Here is a 19948-nt window from a genome sequence, read left to right as displayed (position 1 = left end):
TGATTTTGGAAGGTGGGATGAGATAGTCTTATTGTAACTCCATTTATTTTTTACTGCCAAATGTCATGATTATTGTAACTATTTTTGATCTCTAATATCCGAAAGTGATCTGCCAAAATTAAGCATGAGAATGTTAAAAATTAAGCATGATAATATTATTATAGTAAAATTATATCAATGTAATATAGTATTCATATAATATAATATTAGAATAGGAATATGACAATTTTGTAGTGATACTAATATTATTAGTTTAGTAAATATTATACTATGGCGTAATATTATAATATATTATGATAGATTGGATGTTATATTATAGTTTTGTTAATATCAATACTATATTGACTCCGTATCATACTATTTATACAATATAATAGATAATATAAAATTAATTTTAGAGGTACAATTTAAAACGATGAAATGGGTAAAGAGAATGTATATAAGTCTATATTAAGATGAACATGGAATAACCTATGCCTAAAAATAGGGATAAGATGGTTTGTCCAAACATTGTTTATGTCCATTTTGTAAATGGTGTTTAGCCATCATGACATTCTATTCCAGGTCCCATGTTCCTGCCAAACACCACTCAATTTCTTATATATTATCTATCCAGAAAAATAAATAGAACCCACTAGGTTTTTATAAGAAAACAGACATACATACAAAATGTTACATCAACACGTATCAATATAATGCTTTTCTCTTGCATCCTTATCTGAGCGAGCATATGGTTGTGACCTTCAGGAACTGGTGGAATAGTCTCAGCTTGAATCTTCCACACTTCCTCATCCTGATTACTGATGGCACTAGAGCTCAGCCAACATACCAGCTACTGGTTGTTAGTCCATCGCAGTTATTAATCTTCGCTTCAGAGCGCATCAACTTTTTTTTCTTGAATAACCATGAAGAATTAGCAACAATCAGTGCCCTATCTAGATCAAATACAATTGCTAGGAATCTTGCATTGAGCATAGTCATGCAAGAATTATACAGTCCTGACACAACAATGAGCAATGGCATCTCACATTTTCAGATGTAACCACTGCAGTCATAACCAGAAACAATGAACAAAGCAAAAATAATGTCAGCAATATATCAAAAATCAAGTTCATATTCAAGGCTAACATCAGCAAAATGATATGATAGTAGATATGCACATGCAAGACTAGGTAGCATGTAATAAATAAAGATGAGAGAACTAGCAGTGCTTCCCTCTGATGGACTGCATTATGATCAAGAGAGTATTAAATAAATATCAGCATAAATAAATATTTTTGAAGAAACTCTAATTAAGAGAATGTGAAATATGAGATTGTGAAGTATTTATACATAAGTGAGGTAGCTACACAAAGATCTCATCCACAAATAAGCCCTAAAAAGAAAGTCCTTTGAAAATTCTATAACTTCAACATCATGGAAAAAATTATAAAATATGAATCTGCATCGAATCTTAACTTTTCTTGAACAAAATAAGGTATACAATTGTTTTTTTTTTTTTTGAAATAAATTTGTACCCGGACGTAATGGGATCAAACCATGATCCTCGAACGCACAAATGGCCATTGCTGTAGAGATCCCATCCTCACCTGATTATCACCAACAATTGCTTCTGGCATTTACTTTTATGGTAGAAAAAACAAATCAGGAATCATTCATACTCAGCGCGCAAATATTTACCAAGCATGCTATGTGGTATCCCTAGTCAAAATACAACATTGGATGGGCCAGATAAGAATAAAGTTGACCCAAACCAAGTGGGACCCCAGGACAACATAATCCGATAAGGAAGGTGCTAAAGCTGCACAGAATTTCCAACTGAACACAGTGTTAATGTGGCAGGACATATTATAACATTTACTATAAAAAAACAACAAAAATCCCATCAACCCTTATGAACGGATCAACTGCCTGAATTGCTTCAATAGCCTCCTGCCATGTCAAACCGAAACTAAGCAGAGATTAGAGTGGCATGCAATAGGATTACTATCCGATGAAGGATGTACAAAGGTTAGGTATGAGTTCAACCTTGTCATTACCAAAACCTATGTCCCAAAGAAGAAACTAATGTTTTGGAGTAGAGAAAAATCTTGATATCATGTGGCAGATGTAATACAAACAGACCCATATTTGGACCAAGCACATCTTTTTCTATTAATCAAAACAATTGATCCATGATGCTTCATCGCATTATACAATAAAAAATTGGATTACAGGTAGGCAGGCGGATTAGCAGAATCGCTGGTTCGATATTTTATTCATTGATTTGTTAGTAACTCTTTAACTTGACTTGTTACACTTTTCCGAATGGGTGCAGATGGAATGCGAGCCACCACCTCGGCTCCAAAGGAGAAGACCAGAGCATCTCTTGCCGTTTGTAGATCCACACCCCTTGCCCGGAAATAGAAGAGTTGGTCTTCTTCAAGGTCACTGATAGCAGCTCCATGGGAACATTTGACATCATCAGCAATGATTTGTAGATTAGGTTTTACATTGGCAGTCGCTCGAGGTGCCAAGAGGAGGGTTCTTGTCAGCTGCCCAGCATCAGTTTGCTGTGCGAACCTGTAAAAATGCCAAAGTTAAGATCTGAAAATGAAGCTTCCAAGAATTAAACTTACATATTTGGGTAGGAAAGAAAAGATATGTTTCGTATAGTTGATGATGACCCCCTAACAAACATCTGGACATGGTGATAACAAATAAAAAATAAAACAAATAAGGAACTATAGGTTTCTCGGCCAAATAACATACAGGACAAATTTTCAAATAATTAATAAAGAGAATTCTCAAGGGTATATGAGATTTATTGTCATTTACAAGCTCGAATTCACATTTCAGACCTTCCTAAGCGGCATTTCTCATGAAATGGAATTCTTGAGAAACTCTCCAATTTCTAATTTCAAGGAAAGCTTCAATCGGGACATGAACAGATTCAGAAAGTAGTAAGGTACCTGTTGACCTTAATGTTTCCATCAAATACAGCCTGCCCTGAAGATTGGGATACAATGCACTTGTGAAGTTGCCGGGAATATCCTCTAGGATGATCCAGGACTAATCTGCTATGCAGATCTTGTGTCTGATTGCTTCGAGATACATGAAATGCTGACAGCTCTGTCACAGTGTCAGGGCCTAATTGCTGAATATGGAGATTATGCCTGCTTAGCCTTGCACCAGTACTTATCTCAATGAGCTCATAGGAACTAGATGCTTCCTGCAAATAACAATGCACAGTTAATCCTCGACAATTATGGTCTCCTCCTACAGAAATTTAAAGCTCTCCTTGTTTCTTTGATAAGCAGTAGGTGCATGTAACAACCTTAATCGCTATTTTCGTTCTTTCAATGGTCAAGTTTACTACTTTAACAGTCTAACCTATTAGTCATTACTTTCTAAGCCTACAAACACCAATCAAAGTTGTCGGAAGAATGAGGTTCACTTCACAGTCAGAGTTTATAATTTTACAGTAATCCATCGACCAAACATCAATAATTCACCATTTATTTCAGTCTATCAACATAAACTTCTCTGCCCTACATGTTGAAAATTTTAATGCCTACTGAATTTTTCACAAAATGACAGTTAACATATTTCCAATAAGAAAATCAGGATGTCATCGTCCATCGGCACAGAAGGATACTATTAGAATAGAATGACAAGATCAGATAATTTTCCCTTAAAAGGAATATTTGTGTAACTGACAGAGCAAATAACTCATTTCAGCAAAAAGCCTTTATATAAAGCCCTAAATCCTTCTTTAGATAAACAGCTTTTGGATAATCGACATCTCTTTTCTCTCATGTGTAGGAAAGCATGGGCCACACCCAACCAAAAGAAAGAAATAAACAGAGAGAACACAATACAGAAAGTTAACCAGATCTAACAAATGACCAACCTCCCACATCTCCTCTGGATAATCAGCACAATCTTTAAACATGGTTCGCATAACTCAATTTCCTGCAGCAATCGACTCATGAAGGCTTCCATTAATCTAAGATAGGTCTCCAAATCAACAAAGCTATCTCACAATGCTATACCTTAGAATTTGCAGTTTTAGGCCTGTTAACTCGGTAACCTTAAATTAATATTGAGTCTTTTGCAACTTGCAATAGTAAACTCATGACTAAAGCTTGCAACTTGTAATAGGCTACCCACATCTGATATCAATATTGTTCCAGAGATTCCACGACTTCAATCCAAAGAAAGATAAATCTATAACTAAAGATTAAGAAATATAAACATATATCATTAGACTTAAATATCACAAAGCACCGTCTTTCAGACATGAAACCATCTGAAGAATAAATTTAGGAATAATGGCACGCTCTTAGTCACCTGCTGAGTAAACGTCCACTTGATATGAGCGGCATTCATCGACTGCCTCTGCACATAAGAATGCGTCACCTTGGCGCCCTCCTCGATCACAATCTCCATCACGGAATTGGCCCAGTAGCACCTCTCCTCGCTCCCCCCGACTCCCAAGTGCTCCTCCACGATCCCAACCTCCGCCCCCTTCTCCACCACAACCAAAACCCTGGGGTTCGACAATCGCAACCGCTGCGATCCAATTTCATCCCCCTCAGAGTAACAGAATCGTATATGAATTGGCTCGTCAACGACCCGCGCTCCGGCCGGGATGAAGATCACGGCGATATCGGGGGCACCGACGCCGTTCAGGTCCCAGAACAAGTCCCGATCTTGGAATTCGTCAGCGGAGGCGATGGCGGCGAGGAGGCGGTCGTAGACGGGACCCGGGGGGAGGGCGGAGAGGCTGCCGACGAAGACGCCGGCAGGGAGGGAGGAGAGGCGGGAGAGGGAGGTGGCAAAGTGGCCGTCGAGGAGGGAGATGAGATTGGGAGAAGGGGAATCGAGGGAGAAGGAGGGGAGGGCAGGGATGGGGGCGGGAAGGATAGAGGAGTTCTTGAGGAAGGAGGTGTCGGTGAAGCGAAAGGGCTCGTCTTTGGAGGAGGGCCAGGAGCGGGAGAGGAGGGACTGGGAGGAGGAGTCGCGGAGGCGTTGGAGGGGGAGAGATTGGATCGAGGGGGAGGAGGAGAGGGAGTCCTCGAGCTTCTCGGCGATCTCGAGGACGAAAGGGTCGGAAAGGGAGCAGCGAAGGGAGAGAGAGGCTCTGCGAGCGGTCGGCGTTAGGGCTTTGGGAGGAGGAAGGGGGAGAGGGGAGCGGAGGCGGCGGAGGGGAGGAGAGGGGGGAGACGACAAACAACAGTAAGACATGGCGGGTGGAGTTCAACGATAGTAGCTTGGGTTCTACGGTTGTTGGATCGGGGAATGATATAAATTATCGGCTGTCAATGAGTTGGGGGATTACAAAATCAAAGTAAGATACGCTAAATACATCAACGCACAGAATCCCTTTGCGCTAAACGGGGTTTGCTTCGCAGAATTAGGTCTGAAAGTGGGCCGGGCTATGCCTGTACCATACTCGGCCTACATTTTTTTCAGGCCTCGAGTCAGATTTATGTCCAAAAATTTTTAAATTAATTTAAGCTCAAATCCGATTGAGCTCATCTGAATTACCTATTTGGACCAAAAAATGGTTCAATCCGAACCTGGTTGAAGTTTAATATTTTGTAATACTGCTTCACAAGAAAATAAATTAGTTAGAAATTAGACTCTCTCCTATAATACAAGTAAATGGTTTATTATACATTACTTTTAGCTAAATTTATTTTAATTTGTTCTTTACTTTGTTATTGTTTTTTTTAAATAATAACATACGAAAACAAATTGATTCAGACCTAATTCGGGCTTTATTTGGGGCCTTGTTTAGGCTCGAGTCGGACTACTGATATATCCGAGTCCGGTCCGAAAAATAAATGGGCTCTGCATTTGCTTTCTTTTTGAGTTATGTGCACTAATCCAAAAAATAATAATAGTAATCTTCTTTGATCTAAACCTATGGCGCATGAAAGCGAAGCACCATTTATCTAAGGAAGAAGGGATGGATCTCTAATGATAAAACCTGCAACAAGTTGTATACCTCTAACACCAGCCCTATTGAAGTTGACCTTGAAGACACCAAGGGGGAGGTGGTAGCCATCGAACAAACACAATGGTTGATGGCTTGAAAGTCGGGTAGATGGGTTACCCCAGGTTTTTGACTGTACCTGGAAAAGTTCTTGCTTATAAGTAGTTTCAATATCCAGCATGTAAAAATAAGATCCTACCAGCTAACTTCAAGTAGCGACCAAATTTTGAAACACACGATCATTGCCACCAAAGTGGTAGCCTGGTGGTAAGGGGGCGATAATTCCATCCGATTTGTTCGAATTCGAAACGCGCGGACGTCGATTAAATTAGGAGACCGGATGCCCTACGCCCAGACGGCTTGTTGGCGGATATGCTTTCCTTCCATCTATACTGAGGTAGCGCTGGGGTGACGTACCCACACGTGAGGCGATGAGCCCAGTAGGGTGAGCCCACGGGTCAGGGAAGGCACGCGTAACCTGCGACCTGTATTGAACATTCCCTGGTGAAAGGGGGGCCCAGTAGTGGGGCTGCTGCGTCGGTGGGCTGGTCCCTCCCCCTCCCTCTTATCGTTTTACCAAAAAAAAACACACGATCATTTCTTACTGTCCACGACCACCAAACACACACAGGAAACAAAGTTAGAAAACAAAGTTTGTGATTATAATAAAAAATTAAAAAGTAGAAGCGATACCAAAGCACACCTTAGCCCCCATCCCCGAATTTTTTCAAGATTAATTTTGATAAGTCCATCTCCGACGGAGGTACGAAGGGAGGCGCCGGTTTTGTTATTAGGAACCCAGATGCCAAGATGGTGGCAGTAGGTAATTGTCAGCTATTCGACATCTCGATGTTCGGTGCGAGCTGAGGGCTGCCTGGGCAGGCCTTCGACATGCCTAGTTTGAGTTACGAGCCAGCTCAGTCATCCTGGAGGGTCACTCGGCCACGGTTATCAGCTGAATTTATAAGAGTCCGAGAAGTGCCGGCAGTAACCATCCGTTGCTTCGAGGCATCTGGGCAATGACGAGGGAAAGAGGGGCTTTTCAGGCCAAACATATATTTCATGAAGCCAATAGGCCTGCGGATTGGATGGTCGTCTATGTGGTCCACCATGCGGGTAGTATCTTGTGGGCTGGAGATGGAAAGTTGACTCAGACACTTCAAGATATTTTATTTTCTAATTTTATTGGGTGCATTCGTAGTATGACTCATCCGTATTAAAAAGAAGAAGAAGCAGCAGCAACAGCAGACCTTAAACCATCCTGAAAAAGAAAAAAAAAAAATCAAACAAAGCTGGAAGCTCATGACTAGGCCATAGGCCTCGTTTCTATGCCCAGGCCCAAAACTTAATGTTTCTCGTCATTTAATGGTTGAGAGTGATGATGTGGTGCAATCTCAGGTTTTAAAAAGTGTACTCCAAACCCTCGATGTTTGATAACTTACCAGGTTTTTAGCAGCGGGACCCACTTGAAATGAAAGCCCAGCGCCATCGCCGCGGAGAAATTGCGACCTGCGGGAAGCTGCGACGCGGTCCGACGATGACATTTTGGGCACCGATGGCACTGACTTCATTTTTTCCCCAAACCTTGGCCGAAATCCCGATCCATCGGAACTCTCCTCTCTCCCTCTTGTTCTCTTAAAGGACGGAGAACGAAGAAACAAAGGAGGCTTTTTTTTTTGTGTGTGTTCTCGTTGGAGCTCGCTCGGCGAAATTAACCCATGGCGTTCTCGCGGCCGTCCTTAAATGCGAGAGGCGTGCGGCACCCCCGGATGTTCTCCAGCCGGCGGTCCTCGCCGTACACGTTCGCGCTGACGATTCTCCTGATTCTGTCGGTGGTCCTCCTCATGCTCCTCGCGCTTGGCATATTCTCCCTCCCCGTTCACTCCGACAGCGCCCCCGAAGCCGCCGACATCCACCGCGTCAGATCCGTCTACAAGAAAACAATGACGTATGTCGGATGCTTTCCGGTGTTTTCGCTTTCTTTTCTGTGGTTTTGTTTCGATCTGATTTTATGTGATGGGCGACGGATTTGGTGGTTGTTGCTATAATTTCTTCGCAGGGATGGGAATGGGCTAGGGAATAGAGGGGCGCAATGGGCGGAGGTCATCTCGTGGGAACCCAGAGCGTCCGTCTTTCACAATTTCTTGGTCAGTTTTCGCAAAAGCTCGTCTTTTTCCTGCTCTCGCCCCTCGATCTGTCTTTTTCTTATTATTTGACTTCGATTTGCTTAGATTTTTTTATCATTTTAGGATTTCTTGAGATTATATGCTTGTAATTTTAAGAAAGATCTGATTTTTTTTTTACATCAAGCACTGCAGTCCATTAGAGATAACAGAGAGTTTTTGGAAGGTTGATAAGTAATTCGTTTCACCATTCTCGCTTAATGCTTTAGATTTTTGACTGACTGGTTGGACCGAATTGTGAATATTCTGAAACCCTAAGATGCTGCACTGATAGTGCCGTAGGGATATGTATCGTGCTCAGCAACTTGACATGGCTATTCACGTTTCAAGATTTTGAAACATTGGAGCCCACTGTCCCATCTTGACACAATGTTTCATGAGTCCTTCATAGGGCTCAATGTATGTCATGAACATGCACTGATTAGTTTCCTGATTCATCGCATAACCAGTTAGTTTTTAACTGTTGATTTTTTTCCCCTTATTGGTTTTCCTTGTTTTCTTCATATCCTTATGTCTGTGTCAATTTTAAAAGGCTTCTTATCTGTTGTCAGTGATGATATATTATCTAAATGTTACTTTGTAAATCTGATTACTGGTTCATGGTAATAGATCCCCTCTTTTGAGTGTCTCCTGCCTTATAGAATGCTAATAAATCGAAAGTATTGTTCTCGATATGCATTTGTCAGTCCAGGGAGGAGTGTGAGTACATAATTAATCTGGCAAAGCCTCATATGGAGAAGTCAACAGTTGTTGATAGCGCTACTGGCAAAAGTAAAGACAGCAGGTCTGTCGGTTTCGAATCTCTTTATATTCAGGAAGTTTTTAACCTAGTTGACAGTTCCTCAGCATTATATATTTACAAAATATTCAGGGTTCGGACAAGCTCAGGGACGTTCCTCCAACGAGGGCGAGACAAAATTATCCGAGCGATTGAAAAAAGGATAGCAGATTATACCTTTATACCTGTAGGTAAGTATGAGATTATTTCGGTTTTTAGTGGCTGATAAATTGATATCATGTTCTATTTCTTTTTTCTGACAAATGCTTCCTCACATTGTACATGGGACATGCACCATCTAATTTTATTAAGGTTTCATTATAAAGCGCATTATGATTTTTTTTTAGAAAAAGAACTGCAAAGTTCTCAAAATTTGAATGGGTGTGGATTTAATATGTTTTGGATTATGCATTAGTTTCTTCATGCTTTCTTTGTGTTTCTGTTATTGTAGTAGAAATAGTTCTGTGATGTGATGAAATAGAACTGAGTGAAAAGAAAAAAGATTAGAGAAATACCATAAAGGAGAGAGAATTAGATAGAAGACCCATATGACAGCAAGAACAGTTGTTGAAATATGTATACATGCCATGTTTATGGATGTGAAGGATAAGCAAAGTATTTCGGGTCTTTTTTCTGGTCCTATGCTGAAATCAGCTCTTATTTTAAGTCCCCAAGGGTCTAAAAGAGCTTGTTACCCTTTAATAACTGTTGGTTGTACGAGAAATAGGCAGCCATTTGAGAACAAGGGAGGTAACTTAGGAGGAATATAGCAACTGCTTGTATGAAAAACATATATTGCTTGATTTGTTCATATGAGCACGCTGCATCACTAAGAGAGGATATAAAAAAGGTGCTATGCTTTTTCATACTTTCTGTTAGGTGGTCCTATTAAAAGATTACTAGTCTTTCCATGCTAGTTGCTTGAGGAAGGGTTTATGGGTTACAACAATGAATCATTTAACTCACTTCTTGTGTAATTGGAATAGATAAATGGAATTCACAAGGAGTTGAAAAAGGTTATGGTGTTGATGTCTTAAAACTGAAGAATTTTTTGAAGTTAATGGCTGTAGACTCCAAATATATAAAAAAAATAGAGGGAAGCATAAAGTGGGAACAACAACATCAAGTTCTTAATAAATTGCAGTCATGTTCTGGATGGAAGTTGGAACCCTGTATGAATCCGCTGGGAGCTGTATATTCTGGACACTGACTATAAAAGCTAATTTCTTGTAAAGGTCTGCAATCTGCTGTTTGCTGTTACAATAATTTATGATCTAGAGACATGATGCAAACTTATAATCTCGTAAATGGGAAGAATAGGAATAATATTATAAGGACATCATTCATTGTGCAAACATTTCATATCAAACAAGATACTGGTTTAGAATTTTCTACAATTCGGGGAATTTTTTCTCTGTGTAAACAGAATAGCATTTTGTTAATTTTTTTAGGGTTTGAGACAATTTAAAATGGATTTTATGCATACATCAGGCAAGCGACTAAACATTATCTAGATACTATTTTATTTGGATTGAATATAATTCTGGTTCTGCTTTCCTATAGGAATCTTCATCTTCAACTTTTGTTCTGGTAGCTTATCTATGCACTGCACCATTTTCCTCATTCTAGGTGCCTTAAGCTAACTTTTTGATTCACAGAGCATGGAGAGGGGCTCCAAGTTCTACATTATGAGGTTGGACAGAAATATGAACCACACTTCGACTACTTTCTTGATGAATTCAAGGAATAATATTATAAGGACATCATTCATTGTGCAAACATTTCATATCAAACAAGATACTGGTTTGGAATTTTCTACAATTCGGGGATTTTTTTCTCTGTGTAAACAGAATAGCATTTTGTTAATTTTTTTAGGGTTTGAGACAATTTAAAATGGATTTTATGCATACATCAGGCAAGCGACTAAACATTATCTAGATACTATTTTATTTGGATTGAATATAATTCTGGTTCTGCTTTCCTATAGGAATCTTCATCTTCAACTTATGTTCTGGTAGCTTATCTATGCACTGCACCATTTTCCTCATTCTAGGTGCCTTAAGCTAACTTTTTGATTCACAGAGCATGGAGAGGGTCTCCAAGTTCTACATTATGAGGTTGGACAGAAATATGAACCACACTTCGACTACTTTCTTGATGAATTCAACACAAAGAATGGGGGTCAGCGTATGGCTACCTTACTAATGTATCTGTACGTATATTCATATCTCATATCCCTATATTTTCTTTTTTTTATATATAGAGAAATATATCTCTTCATATTTTTTCTTCAGTTACATTAAGCTGCTTCCACAGACACAACTCTGACTCTCTCTCTCTCTCTCTCTCTCTCTCTCTCTCTTCCCCCCTCCTGACATGTACAGTTCAGATGTTGAAGAAGGTGGTGAGACAGGGTTCCCTTCTGCAAAGGTCAATAGTAGTTCTTTACCATGGTTCAATGAGCTATCTGAGTGTGGAAAGAAAGGTCTTTCCGTTAAACCAAAGATGGGAGATGCCTTACTCTTTTGGAGCATGAAGCCTGATGCCACTCTAGACCCATTAAGTTTGCATGGTTAGTCATTATAATTGCGTAGCCCATAAAATCTTCTAGTTCGGGAGTGTATCTTTTAGTCCACAAAATATTCTACACAGCATGGTGTTTGATTTCTTGAATGCGCTGCTTTATCCTATAAAATTCATCTTATTGTCTGGAAGCTGCTGTTTCTGCCAAAAAAAAAAAAAAAAACTGTGAATTTATCCTATTCTTGAATATGGTATTTTGTTTTTCTTCTTTTCGCTTTTTGCAGGTGGATGCCCTTTGATTAAAGGGAACAAGTGGTCAGCTACGAAATGGATCCGTGTCCATGAGTATAAAGTTTAATTTATCACATTATAGGTATTTTCCCACTTTCAGCAGCTCGAATTTTAATTATTCATGGTTTGCTTGTAGAGGTGGTTCAGCTTCCTTGAGGACACCTTACTGACATGATATTTGACCAGCAAATTTGAGCAAGCATCCATTATCCAGATTGTCATAGTCAGAACTTTAATTTCTTTTACCATTCTCTGTCGTACTTTTCTACCTTGCTGATTTCAAAATTACAATTTGCAAGGGTGATGTATCTTACATAGACCTTTTGGGATGAATAATACTAGCTCTGACTTAATTCCTAGCTTGTAGAAGCAACTTAACAGTTTGCTTATGTATGCATGCTAATTAATAGTTATGGACAACTTTTTAGATACCCAATCAAGTCTTTCACCACATATTTTGCGCATGTTTACTTAGATCTTTTCCCACCTTGTTCCTTCCATACAAGTCTGAATCCCTTCACTATTGGGGCCTTCGTTCTGGTGTGTGTGGGGTGGGGTGGGGTGTAATCCCTTCACTATTGGGGCCTATGTTCTGGTGTGTATGTGGGGTGGGGGGGGGGGGGCGCGCGGAGTCTGTTATTTATTGGCTCACCTTGGAGGTGCTTAACTACATAAATATGCATTTTATATTATGTGTGTTTTAGAGAGTGTGAGAAAATTATCTACAAGGCTTAAAAGAGGCTGTTAGGTTTTATCTATTCATGTCAAGTAAAACTTTGCTTTATGTCATATGATATCAGGTTCCTTCCATTTGCTTTCCTTATTCTATAGTATATATAGATAGATTCAATAGTCAAAGGATGCATTTCATTGATGCCTTGTCTTTGTAGACTGGTGGATAGGGTATAAGAAAATGATGAGTATTTTCAGAAGTCTCACAGATAATAAAAACAATAACCATAGCAAACCATCCATTTGATGTTCTATTTGGTGTTGCTACATTTAAGTGATATAGCAGATGACCTACACAGTCAATATGTTATTTAACACTGCTACAGTGTCAGATGCATGCCCAACTTGATGACCTTATCACCTGTGATCTTTGTTACCAAGAAACTAACCTAGACAATAATCCAATAACAGATTCAAGGATATGTCTAGTTCTCCTAAATTTTAGGACAGAAATATGACTTAAGTGTATACTCCATCTGGTTGTATCCCAGCATTAATACAAAAAGATGAATAGATACTTCAATTTTTTATCTTGATTTATGCAAACATTAGAAGTTCAGTTCTTGCAATTATTTGTGTAGGATGCCTTTATGTCCTAAGTGTATATAGTCCTAGAGAAGAAAGCATTCAAGATGAACTAACCAGATCAATGTCCAGGAATCAAGTTTCCGACCAATACATGGATCTTGTAGAAGTTTCTGGGAAACCGCAGCTTCTAGATTATGCAATTTGTTTCTATCACTCATCTAAGAGGAGCCAATTGTGCTAAACTAACGATCAACAGAATGCTTGATTAATAATCTTTGACTTGGTTGTCATGCAACCGAAAATTTTCAAGGTTTTTGTTTGCTGAGAAAGAGAAGAGAAATGGATAGTGATTTGCATTATATTGCAGCATTAAATGCTTGCGTCAGGGGGGGGGGAGTGGATTGAAGTTGCAACGTACAAGCAGGAAAGACTTGAACTACGAGCAAAAAATTAGTGGCTTTATCGGTTGCCTAGAACATGATACATTTGATTACTTCAATGAAATATGAAGAAAGACTATCCCTCGTAATTCAAACCTTGTGGGTAAAATATGTATTGCCAATTTTGACATCTTCTACATGAAAGGGATCCTAATATGGTTGCCTGGACTAAGTTAGGTCATCATTTTTGTCCACATTATGTAATCTCAATGCACTCTGATTGCTATGTTATTGATTCCTTGAAGCTGTACTTTAGATTCTCGAAGTGCATGCCTTATTCTATATATTTCAAACTGAAGATCCTGAAGCAACCTATAAAAGATAATGACAAAAAGCAGTGCACAAAGGATATGCAAAAGTGGAGAATTTCTAAATCTGCTGCAAATAAAATGCACCCATGTGTTAAAGGAGTTGCCTTTTCTATGCTATTTAAAGAAGGCATGTGCGTAGAAAGGCAATGAGGGCAGTTAAAAAATAACTCAACATGACAGTTCACCATTTGAGGTGACAGAAATAAGTGATTCTTCAATCATTTTCTTTTGATCATTTTTGGGTGTGGAAGTGAATGAAGTATCCATTTGTAATATCTGGTACTTAGAATCATCACTTACTGTTTGGTATTTTATGATGTATTGCCAGGTTTGTCTGTCGGAGCATTTGGCGTTTCCACTGTATCTTTCAGCTGAAGTTCCCATCCATTTCATAGCCCGACTGCTCATACCTTTGCCCTCGCTCTGTACTTCATCTCTTCCTCCATATAGAATAAACATGGTTCTTTTCAACCTATGGTTAAGCTTGTGTTAGACTGTCATTAATTTATTGCTGATGTTTCAGTTGTAATCTTGTATATCTAGCGGTGGAAAGAACTGATTTGGGACTGAGAGGAACAGGGCGAATAGTCAAGAAGGCTGTTTTGGTTAAAAAAATGGATTTTGACTAATTTTATGCTGGATATTGTACTGTTTTATATTACAATGGCTGAATCCATTTGCTAGTGAACAAATGTTACAGTAGCATTTTTACTATTCCGGTTTGGTTATCCATCGTTTTTATTGCGTTATACTATGTTTATGAATAAAGCAATGCTTAAAGGCTTTATATAAATTAAGAACCTCTGACGGCTTGGAAACTTTTTGTGGTGGTGTTACTTGTGAATTGTGTTTTTAGGGAGACAGATCTTTAGTGTTTTCCAGGATTATAATATGCATGACTACTTAGCAAACTTAGGGAGAACTGGTGGAAATCTTGTTCAGTCCATCTCCTAGGTTACGTACGAGTATTCATATTTGTTGACAGGCCAAACAGAAATGCCTGTTAACTTCTGACAGCGTGGCCTTTCTTTCATGCAAACATAAGGAATTTGATCTCATCATGCCTTTGGTTCATCATCACACTGGTTCAGGTTGTAAACTCTGCAGGTTAACTCGTAGATCATCTGCCTCAATTTTCATCGAAGGCTAGCGAATCAAAATTTTAAGTTTATGCCCCGCTAAGCTATGTCCTATTAAAAATAAAAAAAAAGGAGGATAAAAAAGAAAAGCATAAATTGACTGAATCGGATTGATTTTGCATGGCTTAGATAATTTAATAAATCAAAAAAACTTTCTTCCATTCAACGTTCCTTTTTTTTCAATTATATAATGTCTCTAATTTGGTCGAGTATAAAATATTTATTTATTTATTTATTTTGTTTTAAGCAAGCAAAGGGATCAAAACTTTATTAGAGTCATAGTATTTACCTTCCGTAGCCATATATAATTGCAATCCACATTGAGAGGGTCTTTCTTCTTCTCTTTTATTTTATTATATGTTTATATCTAATTTGGTATATTCCAAAAAGTTATATAATTCACAAAATCACCAAGCTGTCTGGACTGAGGGAAGTATAATTTGAAACTGCTATTTCCTCAGCAGTTTATATATGATAGTTGAGTTTGGAAATTTTCAGTTTCATGTACTAGTTTGCCCCAAGCAAGCTGTATTATTTGTAATAGAAAACAAAAATATATCATCATAGTATGAAACTTGGAAATATTGTATCCCGTAGGGCATAATTGTATCGACCTTTCACCTGCAATCACCAATCCCACCTCAGGTCACGTAGAGAATTACCAACATGTCAACCTTAGGCATGCATTTAAATAAGGGGGTTTTAACTGCAAAGATTTATCAAGTTTGGAAGCAATTTAGCTATCATATAAATTCCTAACCAATGAGTTGGCCGCAGAGAACTCCCCTCAAGAGAGAGAATTGAGCCGAGAGAATCTAATTTGTCTTTGCTGGGAAAAGAAATGAACAACAATGAGAAAAAAAATTAACTACCAGTCCAACTAGAACGAGTCTGGAGTTAGTAGCTGCATCAATTTTTTCTAATCCATGTTAGCTGGTTTGCAATAACCCAAGAATCCTCTATGGCGTTTAAAGCAGAGACTTTTCCACACAAATTCTCATCTTTGGCGAGAGAGTCCGCCTGGAAATGCCAACAAAAACTATAGTTTGCAGCAGGGACTTTTCCATAGAGGCTGCAGGCTCAGAAAATGATTTTAGATGCATGCATACTTCATTGAGTGGAGATAACCCAAGAAACCAGTTCTTTGTGACTTTATCCATATATTGATTGTAACCCCAAGCAAAGATACGAGCCCCAAAATGATTGAAGAGAACAATCCTGTTGAGTACTAGACTCCTAGTAAAAGACCGGACAAGTGTTTTCTACCTTTTTTTTCCTTTCTTACTGAAAACCAATATTTTTCCACAGTTAACCAAGGCCTCCTTAGGCATGGAGGGTTTCATGATGTCACGCTTCAACTCTTAGTAAGTATATCACTTCCTAAGTGGGACATCAATATTTGAAAACTGAATTTTGGATATTAATTTCTGGCTTGATATACTGCAAGAAATACTTACTAAAATTACTTTGATGGAGTCAAAGTATATAACCATGGATGAAAAGAAATGGTTATAGCTTCAACCCATAATAAACAAGTCAGACAAACATATACCATTACAGAAAGCAAAAGGGAGGCCTATACACGATAAAAATTTTGCTTGATGATAAATAAAGGTATTTGAATCTACCTCCTGTAACTTCTATCAGCAACACAGATATGGGGGAAACATGTTGAATCTTTTAAGAGCATAAGGTTTGTTCCTGAAGAAAACTACATAAATTGTGATTTGACTTCAACTCTATGCCCATTATGGGCAGCAGGAATATACAAGCAGCCGATAACTCCACAAGTTCTTCCTTGCGGTCTTATATCCAGCGAATCTGCTAGTCATAATTTCGGCAAGTATAAACCATGAAAAAATGATAGCATCACAAAGAATTACATACTGTGATGATCTAGCTCTGCTTGCAACAGGATATTGTCACACAGCTGCAAGACTGCTGGCTGATTTAATTCCTCTGCACCAGATGCTCGACATCTCCAAGCTCTACTTCATGTCTCTGCCATTCGATACCATCTTGGAATAACATCTCAATCTGCTCTAAAGTCTTTCCTTTGGTTTCAGGGACACACTTGTACACAAAGACTACAGACGTAGCTGAAATAAGTGAAAAGATGAAAAAGGTTCCTCCCACCGAGAGGATGCGGCACACGGACAGGAAGGACATAGCAATCAGGCCACTGCTCACTCTACTTCCTACTGCTCCAAGTGCAGATGCCTGAGCTCGCAGCCTTAGTGGAAATATTTCAGAACTCAACACCCAGCAAATTGGGCCTATTCCAACGGAGAAGAATGCAACATTCCCACAGACTGCCAATATAGCTACCCCAATCCCAACTTTTGTTGAAACCAGTTCATGTCTGAGCAGTGAAAGAGCGAGGCCCAGGCCAAATAAGCAAGCAGTCATCCCAATTGTGCTAACATACAGTAATGGTTTTCTACCCACCCTGTCAATTAAAAAGATAGCAACCAAGATGAAAAGAGTTTTTGTGAAGCCAACAGCAACAGTGGCAGCAAGAAGTTTGCTATCAGACTTGATTCCTGCGTCCTTGAATATTGTTGGGCTATAATATACAGTTGCATCAATGCCTGTAATTTGCTGGAAGCATTGGATGCCAAAGCCAGTGATCATCATCCGACATACTGCAGGAGAAGGGCTCAGAAGTTCGCGCCAAACAGCCTTTTCCTCATACCCCTCTGCACCTGTAAAACTAGCAGCTTTCTCTATCTCAGCCAATCTCTGCTCCACATCTTCGTCACTCTCATTAAGCTTCATCAGCACTGATCTTGCTTTGTCGACCCTCTTCTGCATAACTAACCACCTAGGAGACTCTGGGATCACAAATAGTGCAATACCAATAAAGACAGATGGGAGGATCCCAACACCAAGCATTATTCTCCAGCTAATATGATATGAAAGGCCGGAGAACACATAGTTGGAGATGTAACCAAGAAGGATCCCTATATTTATGAAAATCTCAGGAAAAGAAGTCAGAGATCCTCGGGCAACAGCAGGGGCTATTTCTGCTATGTAGACTGGTGCAATCATAACACCAAAGCCTATCCCAACTCCAGCCAACAGTCTGCCAATCATCAGGACTAGGAAAGAAGGAGCACAAGCCATTATAGCAGCACCAGTTTGGAAAACAACAGCAGCCAACCCTATAGTCCATTTTCGGCCAATAGCATCTGAGGTTCTTCCACCTGCTAAGCTGCCCAAAAGTGAAATAATGCTCAAACACCCAACTAGAACTTCTTGCTGTACCTCTGTTATGTGCAAATCCTTTTGAATGAATAGAATGCATCCACTCATAACACCCACATCTGCAAAACACAAGCCACAGGTCAAAACCTAAACTTGAGTAAAGTCTTTATAGTCTGTTTCATGTAAATGATTTAGAGAGAGGGGGGCGGGGGGAGAGAGATCAACAAAGTTCTTCATTAACTTTAATCCCGTAATATGGCAACTGCATTGACTAGAAAAAACAATAACATCTCCCTATGGATATCCTTAATATCTCTTCGTGCAAAACTGTACACAGAAGGGACTGAAGAAAAAAAAAAGTCGCAAGGGGAAAAGGTACGCTGGACATCTAATATATAGTTGACACCTGCTCCCGAAAACAAAAGATAAATCAACATATTTACCAATTTTTCAGTATACTGGCGTATTGGCAGTTCTCAGTACCAAAAATCCATCAAAAATCGCCAAGATCCTACATTACTATACGCAATGCAATTGTTTCATAAACACTGATCAGCTAAAATTGTTAGCAACATATCGGGAAAATCCAGAATTTCCACCATTGACAAGAAAAAAGAGATCTTGACCAGCATTACAGAACCAATCAAACAAGTATTTCATGTTTTCATATACCCAACAATCCTAAACCTCTTGATCAACAAACAAATTCAAGCTAAAGAAAACAAATCTAATCCATCTGGAACAGATCTAAGGGATTATTATAGATTTCAGCCTCATAAAAATTAGAACTTTAAGAGATCAAAACAGCGAGGAGGGCTTATTCTCACCGTAACCGAGAAGAACGTTGTTGAGCGACGCAAAGACGGCACAGGCGAAGACGTATCTCCTGCTCTGCGCCCCCCGGCTCCGCCCCGTCGCCGAGACCTCCCCATCCGCCTCCTCTTCGTTCACCTCGGCGTCCATCCTCCTGTACTTTCCCTTCTCCCCCAGCCGCGAGAACCGCGGCAGCCCGTTCCCGTTCCCATTTCCCACCTCCTCCAAATCCATCGACCCCATCTCTCCCTCTCCCTCTCCCTCTTCTTCTCTATCGGGAGGAGAATAATAGAGCAGAGATTTGCGGATCAAGAGAGGGAGAGAATGGTCGGTCGGATCGCCGGAGAGGCGGTTGGGCGAGATTTAGGCTTTTCGGAGACGGACGGCGGCGACGGGCGGAACTCACCTGGCCAGCTTTATATCCCCTGCGTCTTAGAATTCTATTTTATTGAATTATTTCTATCTATCTATATTTGCTGAATAATTCGGAGGAGGTTCGTAAAATCGTAAGTCGTAACCCGCCAAGCCGACAGCGGGAGAAACGGTTTCGGACAGGTATTCGCCGGCTGTCATAGATTATGTGTCAAATTATGATTCGTCGAACAATGTGGAGTCATGTGCTGATGTCATCTTAGCATTTCCAGGTGGCAGTGGTGAGGTATATTTTTGTCCAATGAAGTTGACACGTCAGCGACTAGGCGAGGAGAACGGCAAACGAATATTGGCAAAACATGACTTGACGAGTTACTATGACGGACTCCTGTAAGTCTAGTTTGCGAGTGGGACCCACTGTAAGGTGAGAGTTTAGACCTCAAGACTGGGATTCTCTGAGTTGCGTCTGGTGGGGATTTTGGCGAAGGCGTGCGGAGCGGTAGGTGGGGTAAAGGAAACGTTCATCTCACTGCTGGAGTCCAGACGATAATGCGGGCGTACGCGTACGAAAAACTTATGCAATGATGTTCCCTGTGGGACCCACCAAGCGGACACATGACCGTTGATCGCGGAGGAAAGTAGATCTAC

At 39.8% G+C, this 19948-nt stretch overlaps 3 protein-coding genes across 3 annotated transcripts; 1 reads left to right on the top strand and 2 right to left on the bottom strand.

Moving 5' to 3' along the window:
* Positions 1 to 1952: 1952 nt before the first annotated feature.
* Positions 1953 to 5283, bottom strand: LOC103698104 (protein ABCI7, chloroplastic). Its single transcript, XM_008780080.4, has 3 exons — positions 4333 to 5283; positions 2952 to 3211; positions 1953 to 2562 (listed from the first exon to the last, which is right to left on the bottom strand). The coding sequence occupies exons 1-3, from the start codon at positions 5227 to 5229 to the stop codon at positions 2259 to 2261; spliced, it is 1461 nt and encodes a 486-aa protein (XP_008778302.2). The 5' UTR covers positions 5230 to 5283; the 3' UTR covers positions 1953 to 2258.
* Positions 5284 to 7451: 2168 nt separating this feature from the next.
* Positions 7452 to 14518, top strand: LOC103698114 (probable prolyl 4-hydroxylase 3). The gene is made up of 8 exons (XM_008780100.4): positions 7452 to 7931; positions 8043 to 8130; positions 8853 to 8950; positions 9038 to 9135; positions 11027 to 11156; positions 11329 to 11516; positions 11752 to 11840; positions 14098 to 14518. Exons 1-7 carry the CDS (start codon positions 7702 to 7704, stop codon positions 11823 to 11825), a joined length of 906 nt encoding a protein of 301 aa, XP_008778322.1. The 5' UTR covers positions 7452 to 7701; the 3' UTR covers positions 11826 to 11840; positions 14098 to 14518.
* Positions 14519 to 16400: 1882 nt separating this feature from the next.
* On the bottom strand, positions 16401 to 19366 carry LOC103698090 (probable polyol transporter 4). The gene is made up of 2 exons (XM_008780060.4): positions 18943 to 19366; positions 16401 to 18234 (listed from the first exon to the last, which is right to left on the bottom strand). Exons 1-2 carry the CDS (start codon positions 19169 to 19171, stop codon positions 16859 to 16861), a joined length of 1605 nt encoding a protein of 534 aa, XP_008778282.2. The 5' UTR covers positions 19172 to 19366; the 3' UTR covers positions 16401 to 16858.
* Positions 19367 to 19948: the final 582 nt, after the last annotated feature.

This window comes from Phoenix dactylifera, chromosome 18 (assembly GCF_009389715.1).
Source record: "Phoenix dactylifera cultivar Barhee BC4 chromosome 18, palm_55x_up_171113_PBpolish2nd_filt_p, whole genome shotgun sequence".
NCBI lineage: Eukaryota > Viridiplantae > Streptophyta > Magnoliopsida > Arecales > Arecaceae > Phoenix > Phoenix dactylifera.
This window is presented reverse-complemented; position numbering and strand designations above follow the sequence as displayed.

Bases quoted from the DNA above. Each gene is read 5' to 3' on its own strand.
- LOC103698090 (XM_008780060.4), bottom strand. From the start codon at position 19,171: ATGGGGTCGATGGATTTGGAGGAGGTGGGAAATGGGAACGGGAACGGG. The intron at 18,235-18,942 runs GTGAGAATAAGC...TGTGTTTTGCAG, and splicing joins CAACGTTCTTCTCGGTTACG to ATGTGGGTGTTATGAGTGGA.
- LOC103698114 (XM_008780100.4), top strand. From the start codon at position 7,702: ATGGCGTTCTCGCGGCCGTCCTTAAATGCGAGAGGCGTGCGGCACCCC. The intron at 8,951-9,037 runs GTCTGTCGGTTT...CAAAATATTCAG, and splicing joins GGCAAAAGTAAAGACAGCAG to GGTTCGGACAAGCTCAGGGA. The intron at 11,157-11,328 runs GTACGTATATTC...TGACATGTACAG, and splicing joins GCTACCTTACTAATGTATCT to TTCAGATGTTGAAGAAGGTG.
- LOC103698104 (XM_008780080.4), bottom strand. From the start codon at position 5,229: ATGTCTTACTGTTGTTTGTCGTCTCCCCCCTCTCCTCCCCTCCGCCGC. The intron at 3,212-4,332 runs GTGACTAAGAGC...TGTTATTTGCAG, and splicing joins AGTGGACGTTTACTCAGCAG to GAAGCATCTAGTTCCTATGA. The intron at 2,563-2,951 runs GTACCTTACTAC...GCATTTTTACAG, and splicing joins GGAAACATTAAGGTCAACAG to GTTCGCACAGCAAACTGATG.